Below are 23407 nucleotides of genomic sequence, written 5' to 3'. Positions count from 1 at the left end.
TCTTCATGCACGCGTAGAACGAGTCGTCGCAGTCGCGCTTCGTGCGGCTGCACGTCGAGTAGCAGATGTCGTGCTGGTTGCAGCAGCCTTTGAACTTGCCGTCTGGCACGCCCGAGCACCCGTTCAGGTCCGGGGAGACGCCCTTGGACTTGGCCGTCTGGCCTGAGGGGCAGCGGGAGGGGTAGCCGCGCGCTTCGAGGTTGGTGAATGACAGAGAGCGGTCGGCGGGCGGGAGAGCGAGAGCGACTCCGAAGAGAGTGAAGGGGAGGAGAAGGGAGGGCTTCATGGTGAACTGTTGCCGGGGTATACGCTGCCGGGTGGTCGCAGAAGAGATATCGAGGGTCGCTCGAGCCAGAGACAGCTCCTGTCGTCGTGAGGACTTATCACAGCTCCATCCGCAGCCTTATGTAGCTCTCTCCGTGGAGAGCAGCCCACTGCATCCATTGCTTGGCATCCCACTCGCAACAGTCATGTGCGTGCGGAAGACGAAGGTGCACCGCACGGCCCCCCGAATATCGTCGCAATGTCAAGCTCCGGGGTCCTTCATCTGCTGAGGCAATTCGCCGTACTGAATTGCCATCGACTGAATTGCACGGAGATGAACGAGTGGAGGCGCACGCTTCGACTGCACGTACATGGCCGCGAAGCACATGGGTTCAAGTGGCGCGCGAGCTCGTGCCGCGGGTGCGCGTGCGACCGGCAGAGCTGGGGATGCGCGCAGCGTTCACGGCATAGCTCCTGTCGCCGTCAGAGGTCAGCGACTTTTGCTCGCGGTGGCGGCTAGGCGGGTTGCGGCGTAACTTGGGGCGGGAAGGGAGCGCGACATCACTGTCAGAGACCTCGGACTCGATCCGCCTCAGCCCCCGGTGGACCGGCGGTGCGTCCGGGCTTAACATGTCCGTATCGTGAATCGACTCCTGGAACCGGCGAACCAGGTCGCTGACACTGGGCGTGGGGTGAGCGCGTCGGGGAAGACGAGAGGGGTATCGAGGCGGGCCGAGCGTGTCGCTGTCGATCCCGCTTGACTCGTACAGGTACGACCTCTGCGGTGAGCGAGCAAGCGGTGAGCGCTTGATGGCCGACACGGTCGAGTCGCTGTCATAGCTGTGCGCGATCCGGTCCGCGATCGGGGTCGCGGTGAGCTCGAGCTTGGCGCTGTTCCCGCGGGAGAGCGTAGGCGTAGGCGTGACACTCTCGTTAGGAGCGGCAGCCCTGTCCAGCGGAGACGACGTCTCGAGCGCCATGGGCGAATCAACGGGCGGCGTGTGCGTCGCGGGCTCGAGGGCGGGCGTGGCGTGCGCCGACGACGGCGCCGTGTCGGTAACACTGGCGACCTCGGTGCTGCCCCCGGCCGTGGTGGCCGTCTCGGTCGCTTCGCCCTCTGTGCTCTTCTCCTTCTCGTCGAGCTCGGGAACAGGCGTGCTCGCGACGTTCTTGTCCCCGGCGCCAAATACGTCCTGCGTCGCGAACAGCCGTTTCAGGTGCGTCGCCGTCATGCGGCGCAAATCCTTCTCGGTCGGCATGTACGACTTTTCCACTTCCATGAAGTCGAGGCTGACTGTTAGCTATTATCCCAAGCTCTACTCACTCCCATTGGATGACCTTCTCCTGCAGCGTCTGCAGCACGACGTTAATGGCAAGCACGTCCGTCGGCGGCGTCTGCTTGTAGGTGCGGTTGAGGCTGTTGACCATTTCGTCGCGGTCGGCGACAGCACGGGCGAGGAGGGCGTCGCGCTCGACGCGCATGCTACTGAGTTTTTCAGGATGCACGAGTTCCTCGCTAAAGCTCCTGAGGCGGAAGAGGACCGAGTCGAAGAACGCCGCCGTGCGCTGGAGTGCGCTCTCGTATTCCTGATTCTTGATGCGGACCTTGTCCTCGACGCGGACGAGGAGTTTTGTTGGCGGGCGGACCGGCTCGAAAAGCTCAATCTCGTCGTTGTGGATGCGGATGACCATATTGCGGTGCGCAAAGTAACGGATGTGCTCGCGGTAGGCGTCATGCGTGCACCCGAAGCCTGTGTTGGTCTGTGGCGGGTAGAAGCAGTGCTCAAGGTAGGTACCCCAGGAGATGCGGCTAGTCTCGTCGCGCATGACCTGCGGCTCCCAGCTCTTGTTGCACTGCCTGCAGTAGGACCAGGTGAGAATCTGCTCCTCGTGCCCGACTAAGGGGCACATGAACTGCTCCATGACGATCTGCAACCGGCGCTCACCGTGCACGAGCACGTCATAGTGGAACAGCATCAACTGCTCGCAGTTCTTGCCGGGACACCTCAAGCCAGCGTTATTGACCATGCCGTCCAGGAACTGGCCGAGAGACTGGTCATCGTCCTGGTAATAGTTGATCTGCTGCCGCGCAAACTCGGTGCACGGTTTGTCTTGCCCCTGTCGGAACAGTGCCTGCGTGTAGATGATGCCCTGGTAGTTTTGCGGGTCGAGCGGCTCGTCGTGCTTGCGTACATAGTGTTCCCAGACCTTGAGCTGCTCGGCGTGCTCGTACTCGACAAATGCGAGCTTGGTGGCGTCCTCAAAGTCGGCCGGGTTCAGGAGGACGCGATACGGGTCACCCTTGCTCGCGGGCGTTGGGAGAATCTGGCTCGGAGTGGAGGTGCTCGGCACAGATGAGGAAGGAGGAATGGACGTGGGAGCGGTGCTAGCGGAAGGGGCGGCAGTGCTAGGCGCAGGGCCGAGCTGCGAGCTGCGCTTGCTAGACGTCGAGGACTCGGGGCTCGAGTCCATCGCGACGGGGGTGAGAGGCTTGAACTCGGTCCTCTCCGCTCGAGGCGTGTCATCGGCACGAGGAGTCTCATTGTTGCTAGAGAGAACCTTCTCGTCCTCGGTGTCAGTATCGCTGCCGATCTCCTCGATGATGGGCTCGCCCAAGGCGGGCTTCTCGGGCGCTTTCTTCGGAGTCGCGTCCGCCTCGGGCTGTTTCTCCTCATCGTTCGACTTGTCCTTGTCCTCCTTGGACTCCTTCTCGTCCTCCTTGCCCTTCTCCTGAGGCTTCTCCTTTTCCTGTGCCTTATCCTTCTCATCCTCGATCGCCTCGAAGCGGCCAAAGGGGATCCTAAGCTCCTCCTGCAGGATCTGCTGCGCCTCCTTCTCATCCTTCTGGAGCAAGAGGTGGTTCAGCTGGCGATCGAGGTCGGCCATCTTGGCCAGGGGGCGCGGGGGCGGGAAGCGGACAGCGACCGACGCGCTGAGGACCGTGACGAGGTATGGGCGGAGGGACTCGGCAATGTCCTTTGTGAGGCGGAGGGCGTCTGCGCGCTCCTCGTCGCGCTCAGGGAGGGCGCGGGGCGTGAGCTCGTCGCTGTCCTCCTCGTTCGACGTGCTGTTGACCGGTCGGCCGTAGATCTTGCTGGGCACCTCGTCCTCGGCCAGCATCGCCAGGAGCTCCTGGTACTTTTGCGGCATGGGGGGGTGCGGCGGGAGCATGTGGAACTCGTCGCCGTAGAGGAACGTCTCGTTCTTAAGGTGGTATGCTACGAGAGACATGAAGTCGGCAATGACCTTGACTTTCCTAAGCGTGGCCAGCTCGCCGCCGCGCAGGATGATCGTGCCGCCGAATCCGTTGTGCGTGCCTTCGAAGCGCATGTAGGTCTTGCGCCGGCCGGGGATCGCCTCGTTTTCAAACGTCTGGACACGGAACTCGGCACAACGTCCGAGACGCGGCTCGAGCGCCAGGCGGTCCATTGACGCGATAATGTCGGCGTGCGTGCAGCGCGCGACCTGGTGCACGGCGGAGTACTTGACGCCACGAGCCACAACAATGTTCGCCTGATAGAGATAGTCGAGCGCGATGCGGGAGACGAACCGCTCAGCAAGCACGATGTGTGGTCGGAGGTCAATGATACGCTTCGTGAGGAGGCGGAGGTAGTCGCGCTCCTGCTTCATGATGGGGTCCAGGGACATGAACTGGGTCTCGACACGGTGATAGTCGAGAGGGAAGGTGACGACCATGATGCGAGGATTGACCAAGCGCCTAGACATTCCCTTGTGTGCGACGTTTTTCGTGATGACAATTCCGTCGACGTATTCCGAGTCGCTGATCTTGCCGCCGGGCACCTTCTTGATCTTGATGTAGGCGCGCACGTCGATCGAGTCGCCAGCGCGAAGGACGGGGCGAACATTGGTCGACACGCGGAGCAGCAGTCTGCCAAGCACTCTGTGCCACTGTGCTGGTGTGGACAGGTCGGCCGTCTCGATCGCCTGCTGCAGCATCGTGTTGAAGTGCGCGAGCGACGGGCCGCACAGAAATTCTGGCGGCGTCACAAACGACTGCGAGCGGGCACGCCACAGCCCGTCCTTCCTGTCCGAGTCGAGTAAGGCATTGATGCCGAGCACGCTGTTGGCCGAGCTTAGGCGGGAGCGGATGCCTGGTCGCCCATTCGTACTGTCCATGAGGGCAAAGTAACGCGGATCCGTTTCAGAGTCCATCGTCTCAGTCCGTGGGAAGAAGTGATGGGGCGTGGTCGGGAAGTCACGCCGGTCACCCTCGTTTCCGAGGTTCGGCGGCGTGCCGTGTGGTACGACCTGGTTGTGGTGGTCGTCAGAGGCCTCGTCGTCTTGTCTTCGGAAGGGCGCAGCTGTACTTGGCCGCGCACCGGTCCATAAGCCGTCCTCCTCGGTGTCTGATCCAGCCTCGCTGACACCTTCGGGCGTGAAGGGTCGATCGGGGTCGCGGTTCCAGTATCGGGGCACGTCGGTCTCGTCGATTGCTGACAGCGACTCGTTGGCGGCGTGGCTCCTCAGAAGCTGCGAGGCGGCAAAGGGCGATTGGGCGTAGCTGACCTCGGGGCTGAACACGCGGTCGGGAAGCGAACTGATGCCGGAGCTGATGGAGCGGCGGTCGTCCTCGTCATCATAGTCCTCCATGATCTTTAAGCAGAGGTTGCACACTCGCACCATACCGTCCTGGCCGAAGCGACGCGCGCCTATAATGTTGGACGCACACCGACCACAAAAGATCTGGCCGCAGATGCGACAGTGGTGCTTTCGCCGCCATGTCGTGAACACCTGCCAGTCAGATCTGACACATATCTGATCACTCACGGATTTGCAGTCATAGCACTCCTTGCAATTCTCGTCTGCCATCCAATAGTGCTTGCTTAATCCCTCACCGCGCATTCTGCGGATGATCTTGCTAACACTGCCTGGGCGCTTGGCTAACGCGAAGGAGCGCACACTCCGCGTGTCGTCAGCAGGGAGCTGAAACCCGGGCACGAAGGAGAAGTTGTTGTAGTCGCTCGGATTGGACATCATGGCGTTCAATGACGCGCTGCTCGGTGAGTCCGGAATGGTGCTGATGCTGCCGCGGCGGATGCGATGGATCGCGCTCCCCTTCGCATTCGTAATGTCGATCTGGGGCAGGGCGGGCGTCGCGGGCTGATTCGTGAAGGACGGGACGACGCTCGGCGCCGTCGTCGGTATCGGGGTGAGGCCCTCTGGATGCTGCGGACCGGTAGTCGTTAAGCTCGTGATCGGCGATACAGTCACCTGGGCGGGACTGGCGCCGGCAGGCCTCCACCGCTCACCCGGCATGAGATGGCGGCGCGGCGCACTCGTCACGCTGGGCGCTACGCTAGTCGCAGGAGGGGGGTGCGGGCTGCTTCGGCTTGGGGGCGGGGGCGGTGGGTGCCTTCGCTGCCGGTTTCTGGGTGGGCTTCGGTCCAGTCGACTTGGTGCCCTGACCGACTCCGCTCTTGCGTGCAGCCTCGGCGATCTGCTGAGCTTCACTGGGCGGCGGCGGGGCCTGCGGCGTCGCGCCACCAAACGTCGACTTGACCTTGGAGATGAGACTCGGGAGCAGCCCGGGCTCGGGTTCATCTTGGAACGGGTTGGGAAACGTCGTCAACTGGGACACTGGCGAGGGTCGTGACGAGCTAGCCTGCGACGCACCAGCCGACACCGCCGGCGGCGGCGGCGCGCGGCCGGGGGTTGTCGATGTATCGATCGATAGTCGGTCGCGATCTGCCATACCGTCCTAGTACATGGTGTTGAGCGGTGTTGGGTGTGAGAGATAAGAGGAATGTTTGCGAGGAGACAGAACGCGTCTAGCGGATCGAAAGTAGCTGTAGCGGCATGACGCCCATCGGGGCGGGAGCAAACAGCCAAGATGGTCCGTAGGTAAGTCACCGCCCAGGACTCCAGGAGCGTTGCACCTAACAATGCACCAGTCCCGCTTCTGGAGATCTTGCATGAACTCTGCCAATGCCATCTTCGCCACCCGACTTCTGCACTGCTTGGTGTCACACAGATTGCGTTTCTGACAGGCTTCCAAAAACAACAACAACAAACCGCCCACCTCCACCTTTGGCCACTGAAATGTGGTTGGTTGCCGGCTAATGCGCCCTAATGACTTCATAGGCACGTTGCTAATTCAGCCCGGCTAAATCTGCATACAACGCAGCACTAGCGTCCGTACGATACATGTGGGGTCATCGCAACAGCTCTGTAACGCCTTGCTGCCGACCTCGGATAAGCTTCAGATATGTAATGCTGACTGTCTGAGGTTGTGAGTTCTGTATGAGAGGAGTGCTAGCATGGATACTCACGTTGAAGAACGTGTCCAAACTGGAGGAGGAGATGCCCGCGGCACAGTTCTGAAGGTTACCAAGGGACGAAGCGCGCAACCTACCTTCTCCCAGATGAAGGGGTCTTGGACGACCAGGGCGTCTCTGGTCCATGCTAACGGCTGCACACCCGACTTGCCAGTTCCCATACCCTCGTGCCAGTTTGTTCGCTCCATATCGTCGAAGTCTGCAAGACGCACGCTGGCATTCTCAGGAGACAGCTGCGCCAGCTGCTTTGCCACTAAACGACGCCGCTCCTCTGCCGTGCCCTTCTCACTTGTACGCTTGATCACACCACCGTTCAGAACAGAAAGAACCTGGGAGGACGCATCGAAGGAGCCTTTCAAGAAAGCGAAGAAGCCGATGAGAGCGTCGCCGAGGGTGATGTCCTCTTGCACCCAGCCCGGCAGCGGCTTCTGTCTGAACCAGATGTGAGCCGCCGCTCCCTTTTGCCGGCCCCAGTTGACCCAGACTGTATCGGGCAGGTAGGCGTTTGCAGGGTCGAGGTTCTGAGGCACCTTGACTCCTTGCTGGAGGTTGGGCAGATGTCCCACCGCTTGCAGGTAGGCAATCGCCATCAGCGTCAGGCAGTAGCTCGAGAATGTCCGTGGACCCCGCGACGCCGAGGGGTCGTTCAAGTTGAACCTCGCCGCCCATAGCTTGAGGAAGTGAACCAGAGGCCGGAGAACGAACGGTGACAGCTCGCAGTAGGCCAGAATCAGCTTCGAGTTGTTCCTGAGTTGAGTTTTAGATCTCCGACCAATGCAACTCACCAGCCACCCATGTCGTTCACGTTGATGTCGCACTCGATAGAGTTTCGGTACTTAAACTTGACGATGGGTACTGTGGCACCCTTGATAGCCTGGCAGTCTGAAACGCCTGCGATCTGGCTGAGCTTTTGCTTGAGGTAGTAGACGTTGTAGAGACTGTTCTTGGCCTTCACGATGGGACGCATAACTTCATACTTGTCGCCGACTGGGTCTGGTCGCCACAGAGACGGGTGGTCTACCATCAGCATCCCCTCTATCACCATTCTCACATCCTTCGGGGAGCCGCTTATCCTGGTGTCAGTCCGCACCGCCTGCCAAGCTCTCACAATGATGACCAGATCCAAGTCTCCTTTGCTCCCCGTTGATCCGCCCCACGCCACACTACCAAAGGGATCCACGCGAAGCACGCGCTCACACGCTCTCCCATTCGCAGCGCCGCTCTTCAGCTCCCACCTCTCCAGCCCCATTGTCAAGGTCGCAAGCAAGTCCTTTATGAGCTTGCGCTGCTCCAGAGACGGCTCGGCCTTGGCCCAAGACCGCAGGAGGCTTTCCTCGAGAGGTGTGTAGTTGTTGCTCAGCGGTATGCGCGTCCGAGGCGAAGGCGCACGGAGATACAGCTCGTACGCTGCCTTGTCGGCGTACGCCTCTTTTGACAGTTCAGTCATGAAGGCAGCGGTAGGGGCGTAGAAGAACTCTGTGACAGCCCCTTCTGGTTCCGTCAACTCAGAGTCGGAGTCGGTAGCTCTCCTGGCAGCGCGGGCGGACTTCTTTGGCGGCGCAGCTGGCGGCGGCGGAGGTGCCGCTGGATCAGTCGTTTGAGGAGGAGCCACCCGCGACACTTGTGGGATGGGAGGCAGCGGACGAGGCTTGGGTCTCGCGGTCGATGCAACGGGTGAGGTGTCAGCCGGTGAGGCTGTTGCAGGAGGGCCGGTCTTGTGTGGATCCGCAGCGGCAAACCCGTTCTTCCCTTTGTCGATGCTGGTCTGCCGGGCGGTACGTGCCGACGAGGGAATGGATGCAAGGGGAGCCGCAATGTGAGCTTGTTGAGTTGGAGCTGAGAACGTCAGGATTGTCCATGACGCGAGCGAGGGAAGGCGACTCACCTGGGCGTGCACTATAGGGGCGCGACTGGGCGGGAGTTTCAGCGACCGGGGGCACGAGCGGGGAAGCCCGTGCGGCGAACTGTGTGGATACACTGGACACGCGAGTTGAGCTGAGCTGAGTGGGCTGAGACGAGGGACGTGACGACGACTGGGAGGACGTGTAGGAGCCTGAAGGCGCTCGAGGCACAGATGGCGCTGTGTGTGGAGGTCGCGGACGAGCAGCCGGTCCCTCGCAGGAGTCGAGTTCGACAAGCGGAGCGTGCGGGTTAACATCTGTGTAATCCACTGGTGTCAGCTCTGGTGAGTAGTGAAGTTGCGGCGGTTCGAACAGCCGCAGCGTCTGCTCCAGCGTGAGCAGTGGGCTTGACGGAGACGATAGCTGCTTAACAACCTGTGGTGGTGTTGAAGGGGGCGTGTCGAGGTCGAGGAGGTCGTCATAGAGGACGATCAAATCCGCTTCGCCCCTCTGAGCGCTGGGCACGGTGAACACGTCGTCATCACAGCTGGTCGAGGAAGGCGCCGTCGGAGCGTCGGGCTCGACCAAATCGATCAAGGTCTCCATGCCGCATGGATTGAACGGTCAGAGCGAGCGAGTGATGGAGAGTGAGATGTGGACAGAGCTGTCAGTGATGACTTGGTTTTCGATGAGCGGCGACTGGAGGAAGACGCGTCCGCATGTTTCACAGTGATCGGCCAGGATCAGCGCTCCGCACGCCAGCACACTGTCCTTCCCTCCGCAAGCGACGCCTGCGGAAACGATAATTCGGTGCATTTTTCAGTCTACGGTTCGACGGGCTGTGGTGCAGTGAGCAAGCCGCATCTGGTGCACACTCGCCGTGCTTAAACGGTGTCGTCAGCAGGGTTCTCAGTGAAGCTGAGGGGCGTGAAGGGGTATCCTCCAGCCATGTAGTGCTTGCTGCACGCCTCGACTGTGCATGGTTAGCTGATAACTGCGACGTCCCAGCTAGCGGAAACTCACCCCAGTGGAGACGCATGGCGTGCAGGAAGGCAGAGAGACCCTCCATAAGACAAAGAATGAAGATGGTGAGGGTGAACCAGACGGCGAACATGAACACGATAACAACGGCACCGGTAATAGCGGAGCCCTCCCACTCGAATCCAATCTTCTGGAGCGTCATATCGTACAGCACCTCAGAGAGCTGCGCGTGCGCAAGAGACAGCGCCCAGAGACGCAGGTAAGAGGCGGTGTTGGAGATACAGCCCAGGCAGTACTCGATGGTGTGGATGACCTGGTGGATAATGACATCGCCCATGTCGTGGGGGTTCTCCTCGTCGTCGCCTCCTGTGTCCATGGCCTGGCCGAAAGTCTCCTCCTCCTCTCCGTGGTCGACACCGGACGTCGTCGAGTTGCGAGGCGCTTCCTCCTCCTCGCCATCGGTGCGGAGACCAACGTATCCCTGGCCCTGGACCTTCTTGTGCTCCTTGTACATGAGGTAGGGCTTCATGCAGAGCATCCAGGGGACACAGATGACAGCCACAAGGAGCAGGATGGTCTGGACAAAGCCCTGGCCGGGGTACAGCCACGAGCCGTCGGGCACGGTGCCGGGCGCGAGGAACATGTAGATGAGCATGTTCAGAAGACCGGGGGGAGTGGTGTCGGCCGTCGACCAGTCAATGGACCACTTGTAGATGATACAGATGATGAGGTAGCCGAAGATGCACCACATGAAGAGGATCTGCGGGACAAACTCGGCGACAATGTTCTGTCTCTTGTTGAAGAAGATAAAGTTGGGGACGTTGAGGCAGGTGGCGAAGGACATGTGGATGACACCCATGATGATGGACATCTTCATCTTGTACGAGTTGATGAAGATGAGGGCGTTCTCGGCGCCGCTCCAGAGCGGGTCGATACCGAAGGGGTAGACGCGGCCAGTGGAGATGGCAGTGACGGGGCCCTCGATCTTCTCGGGCCACTGCCAGCCAGACTGCCAGATCCAGAAGGACTTGGAGAAGATGTCGTTGTACATGAATCCGGTGAAGATGGCAAAGGTGCCCATCAGCAGGATCATGTAACGACCGTAGAAGAACATCTCGAACATTTCGCCGAGCCCAGCAGTGGCGAGGCGAGTCTCGAAGAGAATCATGGCTCCGGCAGCGAGAACGGAAAGAATACCGTGGCCAATGTCACCGAACATGACCGCGAAGAGGAAGGGGAAGGTGATGACAGTGAACAGACCGGGGTTGACCTCCTGGTACGTAGCGATACCGTAGGCGTCAATGAGCGCCTGGAAACCAGCAGTGAACTTGTTGGTACGGAGGAAGGTGGGAGGCATCTGGTGCGTCTTGAGCTCCGAGAGAATAGGCGGCACAGACGTTCCGGCGGTCTCGGTAGCGCGTCGGAGACCGAGCTGGATCGTGGTGATGTCACGGGTCGGGGTCCACCCCTCGGCAACAAGAGTCTTGCGTCCGGGGTCGTAGGACAGCAGGTTCAGCGTCTTGTAGATATCCTCCTCGCGGCGGATCGCATCGCGCCACGACTCGAGGTTCTCGGCGATCTTGCTGAGCTCGACACGGCGGGTCTGGCCGACGTTGTAGAGGACGGCGTCGACATCCTCGAGACGAGCCTGGGTCTCGCGGAGAGCGTCGGCACGCTTGTCGGGCGACGAGTCGATGGTGTAGAGGGTACCGCCCATGGACTCGGCGACCTTGCGAATCTTGGCAAGGAGCTCGTCACCGTGGGCAAAGATGATGAAGACGTCCTTGTACGTCTTCTTTCCAGTGACCGGGTCGACGAAGGGCTCCTCGATCTCCGAGTAGTTCATGTAGAGGTTACCACGGAGCACACGCCAGAGGATACGCTCAAAGGTAGGCATGCGGGTGCGCTCGATGGTACCGGCGACAAACTCGAGATCGAAGCCGCCGGCGCCGATACCCTCGCCGGGAAGAGTGCCATACTCGGCGGCAGCCTCGAGAAGGGGAGTGGTTCCGTCACCCTCGTCGAAGGACGAGCGGATCTCGGTGTGACGGTTCTCAGCCTCGTTGAAGAAGCCGGCCGTCTCACGAAGGACCCACTTCTTCTCCTCGAGATCGCCCTTGCGCTTGCCAAGCTCCTCCCAGGACTTGTTCATCTCGGCGAGACGGCGCTCGTGCTCCTTGAGAGTCTCGTCGAGCTCGTCAAAGGCGTTCTGAGCACGGGGTCCGACGCACTGGAACGGAGGGATGGCCGTCAGAGGAGGGATGCCGATGGGGGGCTCGAGGGCCTTGATCTGCTTGTTGAACAGGCGAGTTCGGCGGGCCATCTCGGCGAGGCGCGTCAGACGGTGGTTGAAGGGACGCTGGAAGGCCGAGAGATCGGGATTGAGCTGGAAGTCAGTTGTCTTGTCAAACCCCTTCAACATACGTCCTTGGGCTGGAAGTTGCCCATCTCTGCGAGCTCATAAATGGTGTCGTGAGCCACTTCGGTGGGGATGTACAGCTGGATCAGTGACATCTCCTCCGAGCCTGCATGTCAGCTTGGTCTGTCTGCATAGCTTACGGAAGAGGGAGGGGTACGATGACCCCTGGTGAGAGTTTGCCATGGTGACCGGCGACTTTGTGAAGGAAGCCGAGAGTGGTCGAGGTGTGTATGCAGGTTAATGTCGATCGAGGTAGTGATGCGTGTGGTGCGGTGCACGTCGGCATGTCCGTGACGCTGTCCGCTGGGTGGAATATGGTTCCGGCATGCATATTGGCTGGGCTGGCTGGACGGAGAGTCTGGCTGTATTCCGCTCGCTAGGTGGGTGGTGGACTGACGGTGGGTGGCTTGAGCGGTGACGTCCTTGGCGCAGGGCGGAAGTAGACGCACGTGGGGCCGAACCACTTGCAGACCCGGACAGGCACGTACCACACCCAAAGACCGTGTCCATCATGGATTGCGCGTAGGGAGCGTAAAGGGTGATTGGCGGCAACCCCACAAGAATGTTCGTCCGACCGATGGCCATTCAGACACACACCGCAACTTGTACTTCCTCCTCCTCATCTCATCTCATCTTGCACTGGCCAGCCCACCTTCCTTCCTCTCCATCGGCCCATGGACTGCGACGACTGAAAGCTCGTCCGTCATCGATCACTCATTCCTCGTCACCCATAATTTTTCCGGCGTGCCCCACCAACAACCGCACACCTCCACCTTCCTGGCCACCTGACAGGCCGTAACTCCACTCCGCCCCCCCTCCCTACCTTCCTCCTTCCTCACACCCTCCTCACACCCACCTCGATCGCGACGGCCATGTCTGTCCTTTCCAAGGCCGGGTACTACCTGAGGTCAATCCAGTACTACACCCTCCTCCTCAGCGTCGGCTTCCTTGCCACGTTCATCGCCCTCGTCGCTACCGCTTGCGGACGGCGGTTCGACACCGACTACTATGTGGCGCGGACGTTCTACTACATTGCCGGCCCGCTGATGGGATGGAGCTTTGACGTCGAGGGCGAGGAGCACCTCACCCACCTCGAGAAGGAGGGCAAGTCGGCCGTCCTGCTTGGAAACCACCAAAAGTAAGTTGACCTCGCCAGTTACCCGACCCGTGCGGCCCCAAAACTCGCCCTGCTGACACGTAAACAGTGTTGTTGACATCCTTTACCTCGGCCGCATCTTCCCCAAGCATGCGGCGATCATGGCCAAGAAGGAGCTCAAGTGGGTCCCCGGACTCGGCTGGTTCAGTGAGTGCTACGTGCATGAATAGAGACTAACGGTCAGTGTCATTGTCCGGCTCGGTCTTCATTGACCGCGGCAACAACAAGTCGGCTATTCAGAGCATGAAGCTCGCTGGAGACGAGATGAAGCGCAAGAAGGTGAGCTACAAGGCGACTGCCCAAGCTAACGTCAGATCTCCCTCTGGATCTTCCCCGAGGGCACCCGTCACCTCAGCCCCGAGCCCGAGCTGCTTCCGTTCAAGAAGGGCGCTTTCTACCTCGCTATCCAGTGTAAGTTTGCCAACTGCTGCTTGTCATAACTAACGCCCAGCCGGCACTCCTATTGTCCCTGTTGTTTGCGAGAACTACAGCCGTCTCCTGAAGAAGGGCTCGTACTTCAAGACCGGAACTCTGAAGATCAAGGGTGAGCTATCTTCCAATAGACTTGTAGCTGACGGCCAGTCCTTCCCCCGATCGAGACCAAGGGCCTGAAGGTCCCCGACGACGTGCCCGCGCTGATCGAGAAGGTCCGGGGTCAGATGTCGGCGACGCTGAAGGAGATCTCGCAGCCCGCGCCCAAGACGTCAAAGAAGGAGACGCCAAAGCGCTCATCGTCCCCGACACCGCTCCTGAAGGAGAGCAAGCACAAGTCGTACCAGTCGACGGACAAGACGGATGTTGCTGTCGACGCTGTCCCGAAGGACGCCGAGGAGAAGGACTCCAAGCTGGCCGTAGCGTAAGCGTTGATCTCCCCTTTCTTCCCTTCCCTTAAGAGTGCCATTGTCGTGCATGATGACACTCTCCTCTCACACCCACACAGCTGCCGCATAGAGTGTCTCCTGGAAGGAGAGCGGCAGCGGCACCAGTATGCGACTTTGCGGTCTTCGCAGCCCAGAGTCCCAGAGTCATAAACTGTAGAATGACCCCCACAATTTCTTCTTTAATCAACCACCGTTTGTTTCTTCGCATGCATAGGCTTATAGAGAAAAGGATGATTTCCGACTTTTTCCACCCCAACGTGGGCGGCGTCGAGGGGCACATCTACTCGCTGTCCGTCGAACTGCTTAGAAGGGGCCGCAAGGTGAGTCTGGACTAACATCACACACGTACTAACGTAAGGTCATTGTCATCACGCACCACGCCGGTAAGCGTGTCGGTGTTCGGTATCTAGCCCCGGGGCTGAAGGTGTACCACGTCCCCTTCGTGACACTGGCCTCCTCGGCGAGTCTGCCCAACTATCTCATGTTCCTGCCGTGGTTCCGCACAATCATCCTACGGGAGAAGATCAACCTCGTCCACGGGCACGGCTCCCTCAGCTCTCTGGCGCACGAGGCAATCCACCACGGCGGACTTCTCGGCGTGCGGAGTGTATTCAGCGACCACAGCCTGTTCTCGTTTGACGACAGCGTCGGCATTCTGACGAACAAGCTCCTGGCCTCAGCACTGCGAAACGTGTACGCGTGCATCTGTGTCTCGCACACTGGGCGGGAGAACACGAGTCTCCGCGGCGAGGTCGAGCCGGAGCGTATCAGCGTAATCCCAAATGCGCTGGTCGCGTCCCAGTTCCAGCCCACGGCGCCCTATATCCCTTCCGCTGGCGACAACTCCATCACGATTGTCGTCATCTCGCGCCTCGTGTACAGGAAGGGCATCGACCTCCTGGTATCCGCCGCGCCGCGGATCTGCGCGGCGTATCCCAACGTGCGATTCCTGATCGGCGGCGACGGGCCGAAGATGCTCGATCTGCTCCAGATGCGCGAGAACAATCAGCTCCAGGACCGCGTCGAGCTGCTCGGGAGTGTGAGGCCGAGGGACGTGAACGATACCCTGCGCAGGGGGCAGATATACCTCAACACTAGCCTCACCGAGGCGTTTGGGATCAGCATCATCGAGGCGGCGTGTAGTGGGCTGTTCGTCGTTAGTACGAGGGTTGGGGGTGTTCCGGAGATTCTACCCGGGGACATGGTCGAGTTTGCCAGGGCTGATGAGGATGGTGAGTCTGCCGCGAGCGAAGCGAGCGTCCTGTCGTGCTGTTGACATGTGGACTGACCCTAGACATCATTCGCGCCCTCACGCGCGCGATCGAGACGATCCAATCCGGCAGCCACGACCCGGCCCTCGCCCACCAGAGGATGGAGGATATGTACTCCTGGGCCTCGGTCGCGGAACGCACCGAGCAAGTGTACAGGCGCGTCATGGCCCAGCCGGTGTGGACACCTTATGAGCGTTTGTCTCGTTTGTTCAGTCTGGGACCCGTCTTCGGGCCGATCCTCTGCGCCATCACCGCCGTACAGTGGTGGTGGTACCTGTTGGTCTGCGCTGTGGTGCCCGAGAGCGAGATTGAGGTCGTGGAGGATGATTGGGACGCGGGGAGGTTTGCGCAGGTGAGGAAACTGGGGGGAGGAGAGGCTGACGGCAGATCGTCCGGGAGCAGCCGAAGAACGGGGAGCCGAAGGAACAGCCGTCGTTATGAGCGAAGACATGACTGTGGAGGTCATTCAGCAACGACCGGCCGACGCGCCCTCCAAATCCCATTCCCAAGACGCAGCCGAGCCAGCCACTGCTGCATACCCTGTATAGTCAATACCGTCATGTCAATGTTTTTCCCATGCGCCGCATAGTACACAAAGTATCCATAGAAGAGAAACAGTCTATCGTGTCGCAATCGTATCGTGCGGCTGTGGGTATGTCTAAATGAGCGAAGTCGCCGTCTCCTTTGCCTTCTCCGCCGCGTCCATTTCGGTCGAGTACACCTTTGGCTTTCCGCTGAGAGTAATGGCCCACTCCTGCGTGGGGACGGGGCCCTCGGTGAGGGTAGCAGTGGTCTTGGGCTCGGGCACCTTGTCGGGATTGCTAGAGTAGTTGCCCGGCTGCTCGCCGGCCTTGAAGATGCTGAACGGCTCCGACTTGGCATACACCTGCCCGTGCATGGATTCCGTGAAGATGACGACAAACTTGTCCCCCGTCGGCACGTCCTCGGTCAGGTCCACCTCGAGCTCGCCGCCGTATGTGCCGTACTTGCCTGCCGCGGCGTGTGGGACCCGCAGCGCAAGCTTGATGAACCCGTCCATCACCTTCTTGTCCACGTTGTGCAGCTGTACGTCGAACGTCTCGATGCCCAGCCCCGCCGCCGTCTTCCACGCCAGAATGTTCTTCTCGCCCACGACCCAGGGGATCGAGGGCGACGGGGACAGGACGGGCCAGTATGCGAACCCGCCGACGTTGGCTGAAGGTTAGCTGATGGTAAAGGCGTGGGGGATAGAGCAGGGGGACTCACCAGTCACGCAGAGAAGCGCAGAGAGGAATCCAAACAGCCACAGCATGGCTAAGGAGAGTGTGTGAGTTGGTTGGTTGTAGATGTCAGTCGCCAAGAGTTGTCCCTCGTCGTGCACATTTCGGCGTGCAAGCTCAGGGCCAGCGGCACCGGCCACGGCACAGCAACGGTCGCACGGTGGCCACCGCGGTGCAGGAGATCTTACCACTCTAGGCCTCCGAGATCTTCCCACGCCTAACTGAGCAAGATGTCACGTGTGGGAGCGGAAAGGCAGGCAGAGCCGGGGGCCTAGCGGAAGCCTGCCTTCCCTTGTCTCTGTCGTCGCGTCCGTCCTCCATTCAAGCGTCTCAGGGATGGGTGAGGATTTCCAGGACCCGAGAATGCACGAAACCGCCGCCTGCCCAGGAAATAATCAACGCCAGCGTTCCATGGCGGTGCACTCGGTCGTCTTTTGCTCCTGGCAGCCATTCGTACTCGACGAGAACTGTCAAGCATCAAGCACGCGGTCTCCTTTCGAGTCAGGGACAACCTGGTACCGGTACCGAGAGCTCGCTAGGCCGAGGATTGAGTACCTTCAAGCAGTGTCGCGACGCCGCCATGCCGCAGTCTCAACGTCTTTCCGGCGTGTATCCGTGCTGTTGTTGTTTTTTTCCTTCCTTCTTCTTGAAAGCTGTTCGGAACGGCACTAGACTCATCGCACATAACACTATGGCTGCTCCGGCTGCGCCTGGTGCTCACCGTCCCCCGTTAGATTTCTAGACACGACACACGATCTTCGCATCTCATCTTCCTCCTTTGACGGCGATCACTGCGGATTACGCGAAGTGACCCGCACTGACTCGCACGCTCGCACGACCTCAACTGGGCTTCCAGCCTCTCCCCCGCAGTGACTGCATCAGACACGCGCAGTCCGACATCGCAGCATACCCAACAAGCACCAGCATATCCAGCACAGCAGGCACACCGAAACCTCCGAGAACCCTAATACACATCCGAGGCGGTCCGAAGCAGCAGCAATGCACTTCTTCCCCCTCCTACTCTGCGCGTTCGCCAGCCTCGGCGCAGCGCTCAAGATCCTCCATCCCGCGCAGGACGAGACGGTCCGCGCCGACTTCAAGTACGAGATCCAGTGGGCCGTAAGTCCAACCTTTCACTCCCTAAAGCTGACCCCAGACCAACGCCTCAGACCCCGAATGGGCGTACTTTGCCCTCCTCTCCGACGAATCGGGCGACACGAACGGGCGCTGGCGCCTGCGCACCGCGGCACACAACCACTCCTTCCTGCCGAGTTTCGCAGACCTGTACAACCCCGAAGCGCGCAATGGCGCCCGGGTGCGGCTCGAGGTGCGCGGCCGCGTGGCGGACAGCGAGGGCGTAATCGACTCAAGAGTGCTGGACAGCACCGAGTTCTGGGTCAACGGGACCAGCTGGGCCAACAACCTCATGCCGGACTTTAACTGGTCGAAACCGCCCCGACCGTCGAGCACGCCCCGGAGCGCAGAGGAGCAGGCGCGCATACTCAATGCGGCGGGAGCGGCGAGGGCGCATGTCGGCGCTGGAGCGCTTGTGGGCATAGTCGCGGCTGCCGCGTTGCTTTGATGGGCACATTGTACATACACACTTGTAGCATAGGCATAGGGGCATTTGGTTGCATTGACAAGAGGTCTCCAGATCGGATCGTCCGAATCTCACGGTGGCTGGTCCGTTCACAGATGAGGAGCAGGTCCGGAGTCGAGTGCCGGGCCAGCGTTCCGGGGCGCCGGCGCAGTCGCGGCGTCGAACCGGAGTGTAGCCGGGTGCTCCGGGTCGGCCTCGTCCGCCAGGCCGCCAGGTCGCCAGGGTGTGCGCAGCAGACTAACGGAGCTCTAATCTCTCATGGGCAGTGCTGCCGCGCTGCCGAGATCAATACTCGGATCTATGTCCAGCTTCGCGTTAGACTAGTGTACTAGTCCGGCCTCCCTCCGGACTAGCCCATTATAGCTTTTTGGGACCATCGCGCATAGTATCTAGTCAACGCGTCGAGCAGTAGAAATGTCAGGTGCACGGCAGCGTCAAGGTGTGGAAGATATACCCACGAGCCACGAATAGCCCAGCCATGCATAGCCATGCATAGCCATATAGCCTAGGGCAGCTGGACTGCTGCGTCCCTAAGCCAGCTATGCCCGTCCGATGAGATTTCTTTGCCACCCCCTCTACCTGAGTTCCGGCAAGATCGACGCGCCGACACGTCCTGCGCCTTTCCATTACTGCTTCGTAAATGGATGCTCAAATGCTCGATAGTGATCCGTCCGTTGTGCATGTCGACGACTATGCCCGAAGTCATGAGAGACCACCCCAATCTTAACGCGGCCATGATGAACTTTTGGCGTCGAGCCTGGCTTCTAGCTGGCTTTTAGCTCGCTGTCTCTCTGCGCCTCTGCGCACTCTGCGCCTCTGCGCCTCTGCGCCTCTGCGTTGTCATGTCAGTTCTGTTTGTCTGTTTGGGAATGATGTTTGATGGTTTGGGAATTGTCTCGCTGTCTGTCAAGTACTGGGACTGGTGTCTTGCCATGTCTTGAAAGTTGCCTGCGCTCAGTCGTGTCTCATGTCCGCCCGTTAGCCTTAGTCCCGCGCTCGACCGCGTCGCCAGCGACCTCGCTCGCCCTCGCTCGCGCGAGCATGTCCTGCAGATAAGCATGATTTCATTACAAAGGTAACATTCTTTAAAGAGTCCATGTACAAGGGGCTGCCTCGGGAGGCATTGAGTGAGATTGCAGCAGCTAGCCGCGCACGCCGCCGACGCTCACGCTCGCGACGGATCGCCTCACGTCGCACCGCACCGAGCGCCGCGACACGCCGCACCGTCGCTCGCTTCGCGTGGCTTGACTACTCTTCGTGGCGTTTCGTGGCGTTGTCGGCGCTGGCGCATGTCGCATGCCCGCAGCATGACCACGGCTTGGCATACATGCTGCGTGATGGGTGTGTGGCGCTGGGCTGTCGGTTTTGGGGTCGGCTTTGGGGTCGGACCACTGACCCGCGATTATAAGACTCGTCGCGAACTCGTGGATCGATGGGGTCGATGGATGGGATGGTTGGATGGGCCGGGGTAGGGTGCGATGGTACGGATGCGTATGCGGATTTGGTGGAGATGCTCAAGTGGTAGGGTCTTCTTGTCCCAGGGAGGGAAATGAGGGGAGAGATACGTCGGTGGCGTCCTTGTCAAAAGTCCAGAGAGGCCGGAAAGAATGTCGTTCACGCCGAGAAATGCTCATGCGAGGATCGCTCAAGCAACAAGGGCAGCGGCGATCACGCCCGCGACGAGCGCCAGCGGACCGATGACGGCGGCACTGCGCGTCGCACTGCTCTTTGCATCCACCGTGCCGTTCACGTGTCCCTCGGCGCCCTTGACGTGCTGGTACTTTGCCCCGCTGTCGTCGGTCTGGACGGGCAGGAGCGACTCGGCCGTCGTCGTGAGGGAGGCGTTAACTCCCGTCTCGCCCGGCGAGAGGCCCTCCAGCATGATGTTGCGGTTGACGTAGACCTGGCCCTTGGTGCCGACGTGCGAGACGTCGCGCATGTTGCCCTGCGTGATCATGATGCGCACGGGGAGCTTCTTGTCCGCGCGACCGGCGAGGAAGTCGGTGTAGTCGATGTGCACGGCCAGCGAGCCCTCGGACACATCGATCGGCTTGACTGTCGCGAGCGCCTCCTGGCTGTCGTCGACACGATGCGTCTTGCCGTCTGGCGAAATGCTCCAGGCGTTCTGGCCCGCGACGTTGAATGCACTAATCCAGAAATACGCCTCGGAGGGCGGGGGCTGGCCCTGGTCGCCTCCCCAGGCCTGTGAACGTTAGTTTATACGTCGCGGCATAATTAACTCACAGTCCAGGAGAGGGTAATGGTGTCCCCGGCTTCCACTGTGGCGTTGTCGGCGGGACGGTCGAGACTGAAGCCTTGTCCGAAGACGGCCGGGAGCGTGGCGGCGATGACGGCAAGCGTCGTGGCGAGCTTCATGGTGTCGCGAGGGATGGTGGGAAGATGAGAAAGGTGGGTTGGGTGTCGCTAGGAGGGGGAAATGGGGGGCAAACGGTCGCTGTCGTGAACGCGTCGGAGGGCGAGCGAAGACGAGGGGGCGAAGGATGCAGAAGGTGAAGAAGGGGGGCCGAGAAGGCGGATGCAAGTGCTCGCAGCGGTGCTGTGTGTGTGTGTTGATAGAACTAGTGTGGTGAAGAGAGTCAAGAGGGAGGAGGATAAATTGCGGTGGGAGTGGGTGTGGTCATCGGGGGATCCGGAGGGGAGGGCTCTCTGAGGAGGGGGAGCGGAGATGAGTGGGTGAAAGAGGACTGGCTCGCAAAGAGGTTAGAGTTTGTGACAGAGTCTATGGGACTGCAAGAAAGACGACTCTGGGCCTTGGCTTGGGGGGTGGGATTACATCAGGCGTGCGTCGGATGAGAGAGGATGGGACCTGGTCTCCTCCGTCTCCTGCGCCATCCTGCGTCTCCTGGCAGTCGCATGTCGCAAGATGCCGCCCAGGCAGGCCAAGCACCCGCTGGCGTGCGAGTCCGCCGATGCGGTTTGACTGGCAAGTGCAGCTGAGCAAAGACAGCAGATCGGATTGAGGCACGAGGAACCAAACAGGGCCGCTAGGGGAGACTTGGCCGAGGGTGCGGCGCGCGACCCGAGGGTGAGTACTGAGCCAAGTGAGACAGTCCTCACCCCTCGCACGCATCAGGCGAGAGGGAGGGGAACGACCGTGGGCCGTGGGTGACACCCTGACCCTGCAGTGGACCTTGGCCTTGCCCCCCGCTGGTCATCTGCACCAATTCATCCACCATCATCCACCATGATCAAACAAGGTTGTCCTCTCGCCTCCCTCGCTCCCTTTCACCCCCCCCCCCTGCGTTTCTCCTCTCCCAGGTCTCGTCATTCCCTCGTGGTGCACGTGCAAGCTCCTCCTCGCCCTGCAATTGTCCATGCAGCCACAGCACCGAGAGACAGTCGAACTGAAGGGATGCTCCTTACGCATCCGATGCTATTTCTGCACACATCGTTAGAATGCACGGACAGAGACGCCGGCGCCGGGCATAAACGGAGCGTGGAAAAGGCATTAGTGCAAAGTTGGGTGCCCGGGCACTAGCCGGTCCGTGGTGCGGTAAAGCAGTGAGACGTGAGCTCCGAGAGACGCAGTGAGACGGTGCATGGGGACACTCCGGATTCAGTCAGTGGACACTGTGCGTGAAAAAAGCATAACCACCGTAGTACGTGTCTCTCTGATCTCTCTCCTGGCTGAGGGACGGTCGTCCTCTTGGCTTTCCCACCAGGGGCGCGCGAGCTGATCGCGACTATCCGCTGACTGGGACCAGCGCACTGGTACATGCACTATGGAGCTGCGGCGCGTTAGACGCCGCCTCAACGTCGATGAGATGACCAGCCCCTCGGACGAACGCGAGCTTTGAGCCTCGGCGCCCAGCCGTCTCGTTTGGCTTGGGACTTGGTAGCTTCTCGGCACGTCTTGGCTAGTCAGTGTTGCGCCCTCTGTTGCGGCCGTTGCAGGAGTGGATGGGCGAGCACATCGGACAAGCAACCGAGGCACGTATCCAGGGCTCAGTTGCGTCAACCTTCGCCCGCTCCCTTGGGCCTGTGGTCGCTGCACCGACAAGCATGAAACACAGCCTGCAGGTGCAATGCACGCCAGTATGCTGTGCAGACGGGACCGACGATGCCGACAGCCGTGGGAAACAACGCAGGGATTATGTAAAAGCTGCCCTCGTTAACCATGCTCGCATGGAGCGCAGCTGGCGCAGAGCATGGCTGACGGAGCCGAACAGGGGAGCGTGCGGACACAGCCCAGTCCGACGCCGCTGCACTCTGGCCTAGAATACAAGTCTCGGTTCTGGGTCCGCGGCGTTGCGCCATGAGAGCGCCGAGAGCGCCGAGGGGCCGTCAGATTCGGTGCGCGCCAGTACAATCGTTCAGCCTCTGCAGGGGAAGCATAATGAAAGGAATCAAATTACCCTGCGCAGCTAATCACTTGCTGCAGTCATGAAATACCTCGGTATGACGCCCACAGTTGCTGAGGCTTGAATTGCCCAAGCCCAAGCGATCCAAGCGCTTTCATCTCGACATGACAACATTGCAGTGAACAATTGGCGGCGGCGGTGCTTCCTTCAGGACTACGACTTGGCACCCATGCCCCCAGCTGCACGCCTCTGCACGGACATCGACATGACTGGTCCGTCGCTCGGCATGATAGACCTCTGTCGCCTGTAATCGCAATGATGAGCACAAACAACCAGCCAACGTCCAAGGTTCCTCGAATCGTTCCTGGGTCCGCCACTTCGCGCCTGACTTTCCCAACACGAGGCTGAACTCTACTCCGCCCTCGACCTTGCGAGGCCTCCACATCCTCCTATCAGAACGCACACCATGCTTCGCATGGACAGCGTGAGCGCGAATGGGCTGGTGCTGGCCTCCGCCAAGCCTGCAGTGCCTACCCTCGGTCCACCCGAGCCGCCGAGGGCCCCCGATGCCAAACGCCAGCCAAGACGCAAGATGGCGTCGAGTGGAAGAAAGCTAAAGGATACATAAAACGCCGGAGGGCCGACCCAGACGGCGCCAGCAGACTACATATACACGGATTAGAAGGCTGTAGGAGATGTGGTGGCGGTCAGGGCCGCCTTGCTCGCAGTAGGTGGGGTGGTGTTGGCGGAGTGAGTGCAGAGAGCGAGCAGAACGAATACGACAAGCGACGAGATAGGTCACCCGACTCATGGCTCGAAATCAAGAGGGAACTAGGGGGGTTTGGAGTAAGCCGCAAGCTCAAACACAATGCGAGCGCGGCACGAGTCCACCGCCGAGACGAGACGGTCAGATTAGAGCGTAAACGCGGCAACGGTGGCAGCGACAGCGACGAAGACGGACGGACGGAGCGTCGCCGCACCCGAGCCCTGATTCGCGCCGGCGGCGTCGGCGGCAGCGGCCTTGCGGCCCGCACTCGGGCTGGAGCTCGCCACGGCGAGTCCGCCGTCTTGCGTCGCTGCGACACCTCCGCCAGCTCCCGCATCAGCACCCGCTCCG

At 60.5% G+C, this 23407-nt stretch overlaps 8 protein-coding genes across 8 annotated transcripts; 2 read left to right on the top strand and 6 right to left on the bottom strand.

The window, feature by feature from the left end:
- Positions 1-656: 656 nt before the first annotated feature.
- A1Q1_02048 (uncharacterized protein) lies at positions 657-1544 on the bottom strand (the record flags this gene model as incomplete). The annotated part of the gene is made up of 1 exon (XM_014325056.1): positions 657-1544. One exon carries the CDS (start codon positions 1542-1544, stop codon positions 657-659), a length of 888 nt encoding a protein of 295 aa, XP_014180531.1.
- A 40-nt stretch (positions 1545-1584) lies between these two features.
- On the bottom strand, positions 1585-4875 carry A1Q1_02047 (1-phosphatidylinositol-3-phosphate 5-kinase; the record flags this gene model as incomplete). Its single annotated transcript, XM_014325055.1, has 1 exon — positions 1585-4875. The coding sequence occupies one exon, from the start codon at positions 4873-4875 to the stop codon at positions 1585-1587; it is 3291 nt and encodes a 1096-aa protein (XP_014180530.1).
- A 706-nt stretch (positions 4876-5581) lies between these two features.
- Positions 5582-9007, bottom strand: A1Q1_02046 (uncharacterized protein; the record flags this gene model as incomplete). The annotated part of the gene is made up of 4 exons (XM_014325054.1): positions 5582-5983; positions 6638-7307; positions 7346-8396; positions 8446-9007. 4 exons carry the CDS (start codon positions 9005-9007, stop codon positions 5582-5584), a joined length of 2685 nt encoding a protein of 894 aa, XP_014180529.1.
- A 278-nt stretch (positions 9008-9285) lies between these two features.
- A1Q1_02045 (vacuolar (H+)-ATPase subunit) lies at positions 9286-11896 on the bottom strand (the record flags this gene model as incomplete). The annotated part of the gene is made up of 3 exons (XM_014325053.1): positions 9286-9374; positions 9425-11768; positions 11807-11896. The coding sequence occupies 3 exons, from the start codon at positions 11894-11896 to the stop codon at positions 9286-9288; spliced, it is 2523 nt and encodes an 840-aa protein (XP_014180528.1).
- Positions 11897-12673: 777 nt separating this feature from the next.
- Positions 12674-15657, top strand: A1Q1_02044 (transferase; the record flags this gene model as incomplete). The annotated part of the gene is made up of 10 exons (XM_014325052.1): positions 12674-12939; positions 13007-13104; positions 13142-13236; positions 13341-13368; positions 13409-13501; positions 13540-13813; positions 14053-14158; positions 14227-15070; positions 15133-15461; positions 15580-15657. The coding sequence occupies 10 exons, from the start codon at positions 12674-12676 to the stop codon at positions 15655-15657; spliced, it is 2211 nt and encodes a 736-aa protein (XP_014180527.1).
- Positions 15658-15767: 110 nt separating this feature from the next.
- A1Q1_02043 (uncharacterized protein) lies at positions 15768-16400 on the bottom strand (the record flags this gene model as incomplete). Its single annotated transcript, XM_014325051.1, has 2 exons — positions 15768-16303; positions 16355-16400. 2 exons carry the CDS (start codon positions 16398-16400, stop codon positions 15768-15770), a joined length of 582 nt encoding a protein of 193 aa, XP_014180526.1.
- A 967-nt stretch (positions 16401-17367) lies between these two features.
- A1Q1_02042 (uncharacterized protein) lies at positions 17368-17950 on the top strand (the record flags this gene model as incomplete). The annotated part of the gene is made up of 2 exons (XM_014325050.1): positions 17368-17487; positions 17525-17950. The coding sequence occupies 2 exons, from the start codon at positions 17368-17370 to the stop codon at positions 17948-17950; spliced, it is 546 nt and encodes a 181-aa protein (XP_014180525.1).
- Positions 17951-19613: 1663 nt separating this feature from the next.
- Positions 19614-20344, bottom strand: A1Q1_02041 (uncharacterized protein; the record flags this gene model as incomplete). The annotated part of the gene is made up of 2 exons (XM_014325049.1): positions 19614-20171; positions 20213-20344. The coding sequence occupies 2 exons, from the start codon at positions 20342-20344 to the stop codon at positions 19614-19616; spliced, it is 690 nt and encodes a 229-aa protein (XP_014180524.1).
- Between the last annotated feature and the right edge of the window lie 3063 nt (positions 20345-23407).

Source organism: Trichosporon asahii (assembly GCF_000293215.1).
Source record: "Trichosporon asahii var. asahii CBS 2479 unplaced genomic scaffold scaffold00050, whole genome shotgun sequence".
Classification (NCBI taxonomy): Eukaryota; Fungi; Basidiomycota; class Tremellomycetes; order Trichosporonales; family Trichosporonaceae; genus Trichosporon; species Trichosporon asahii.
Note: the sequence above shows the minus strand (reverse complement) of the source record. Positions and strands in the feature narration are given on the sequence as shown.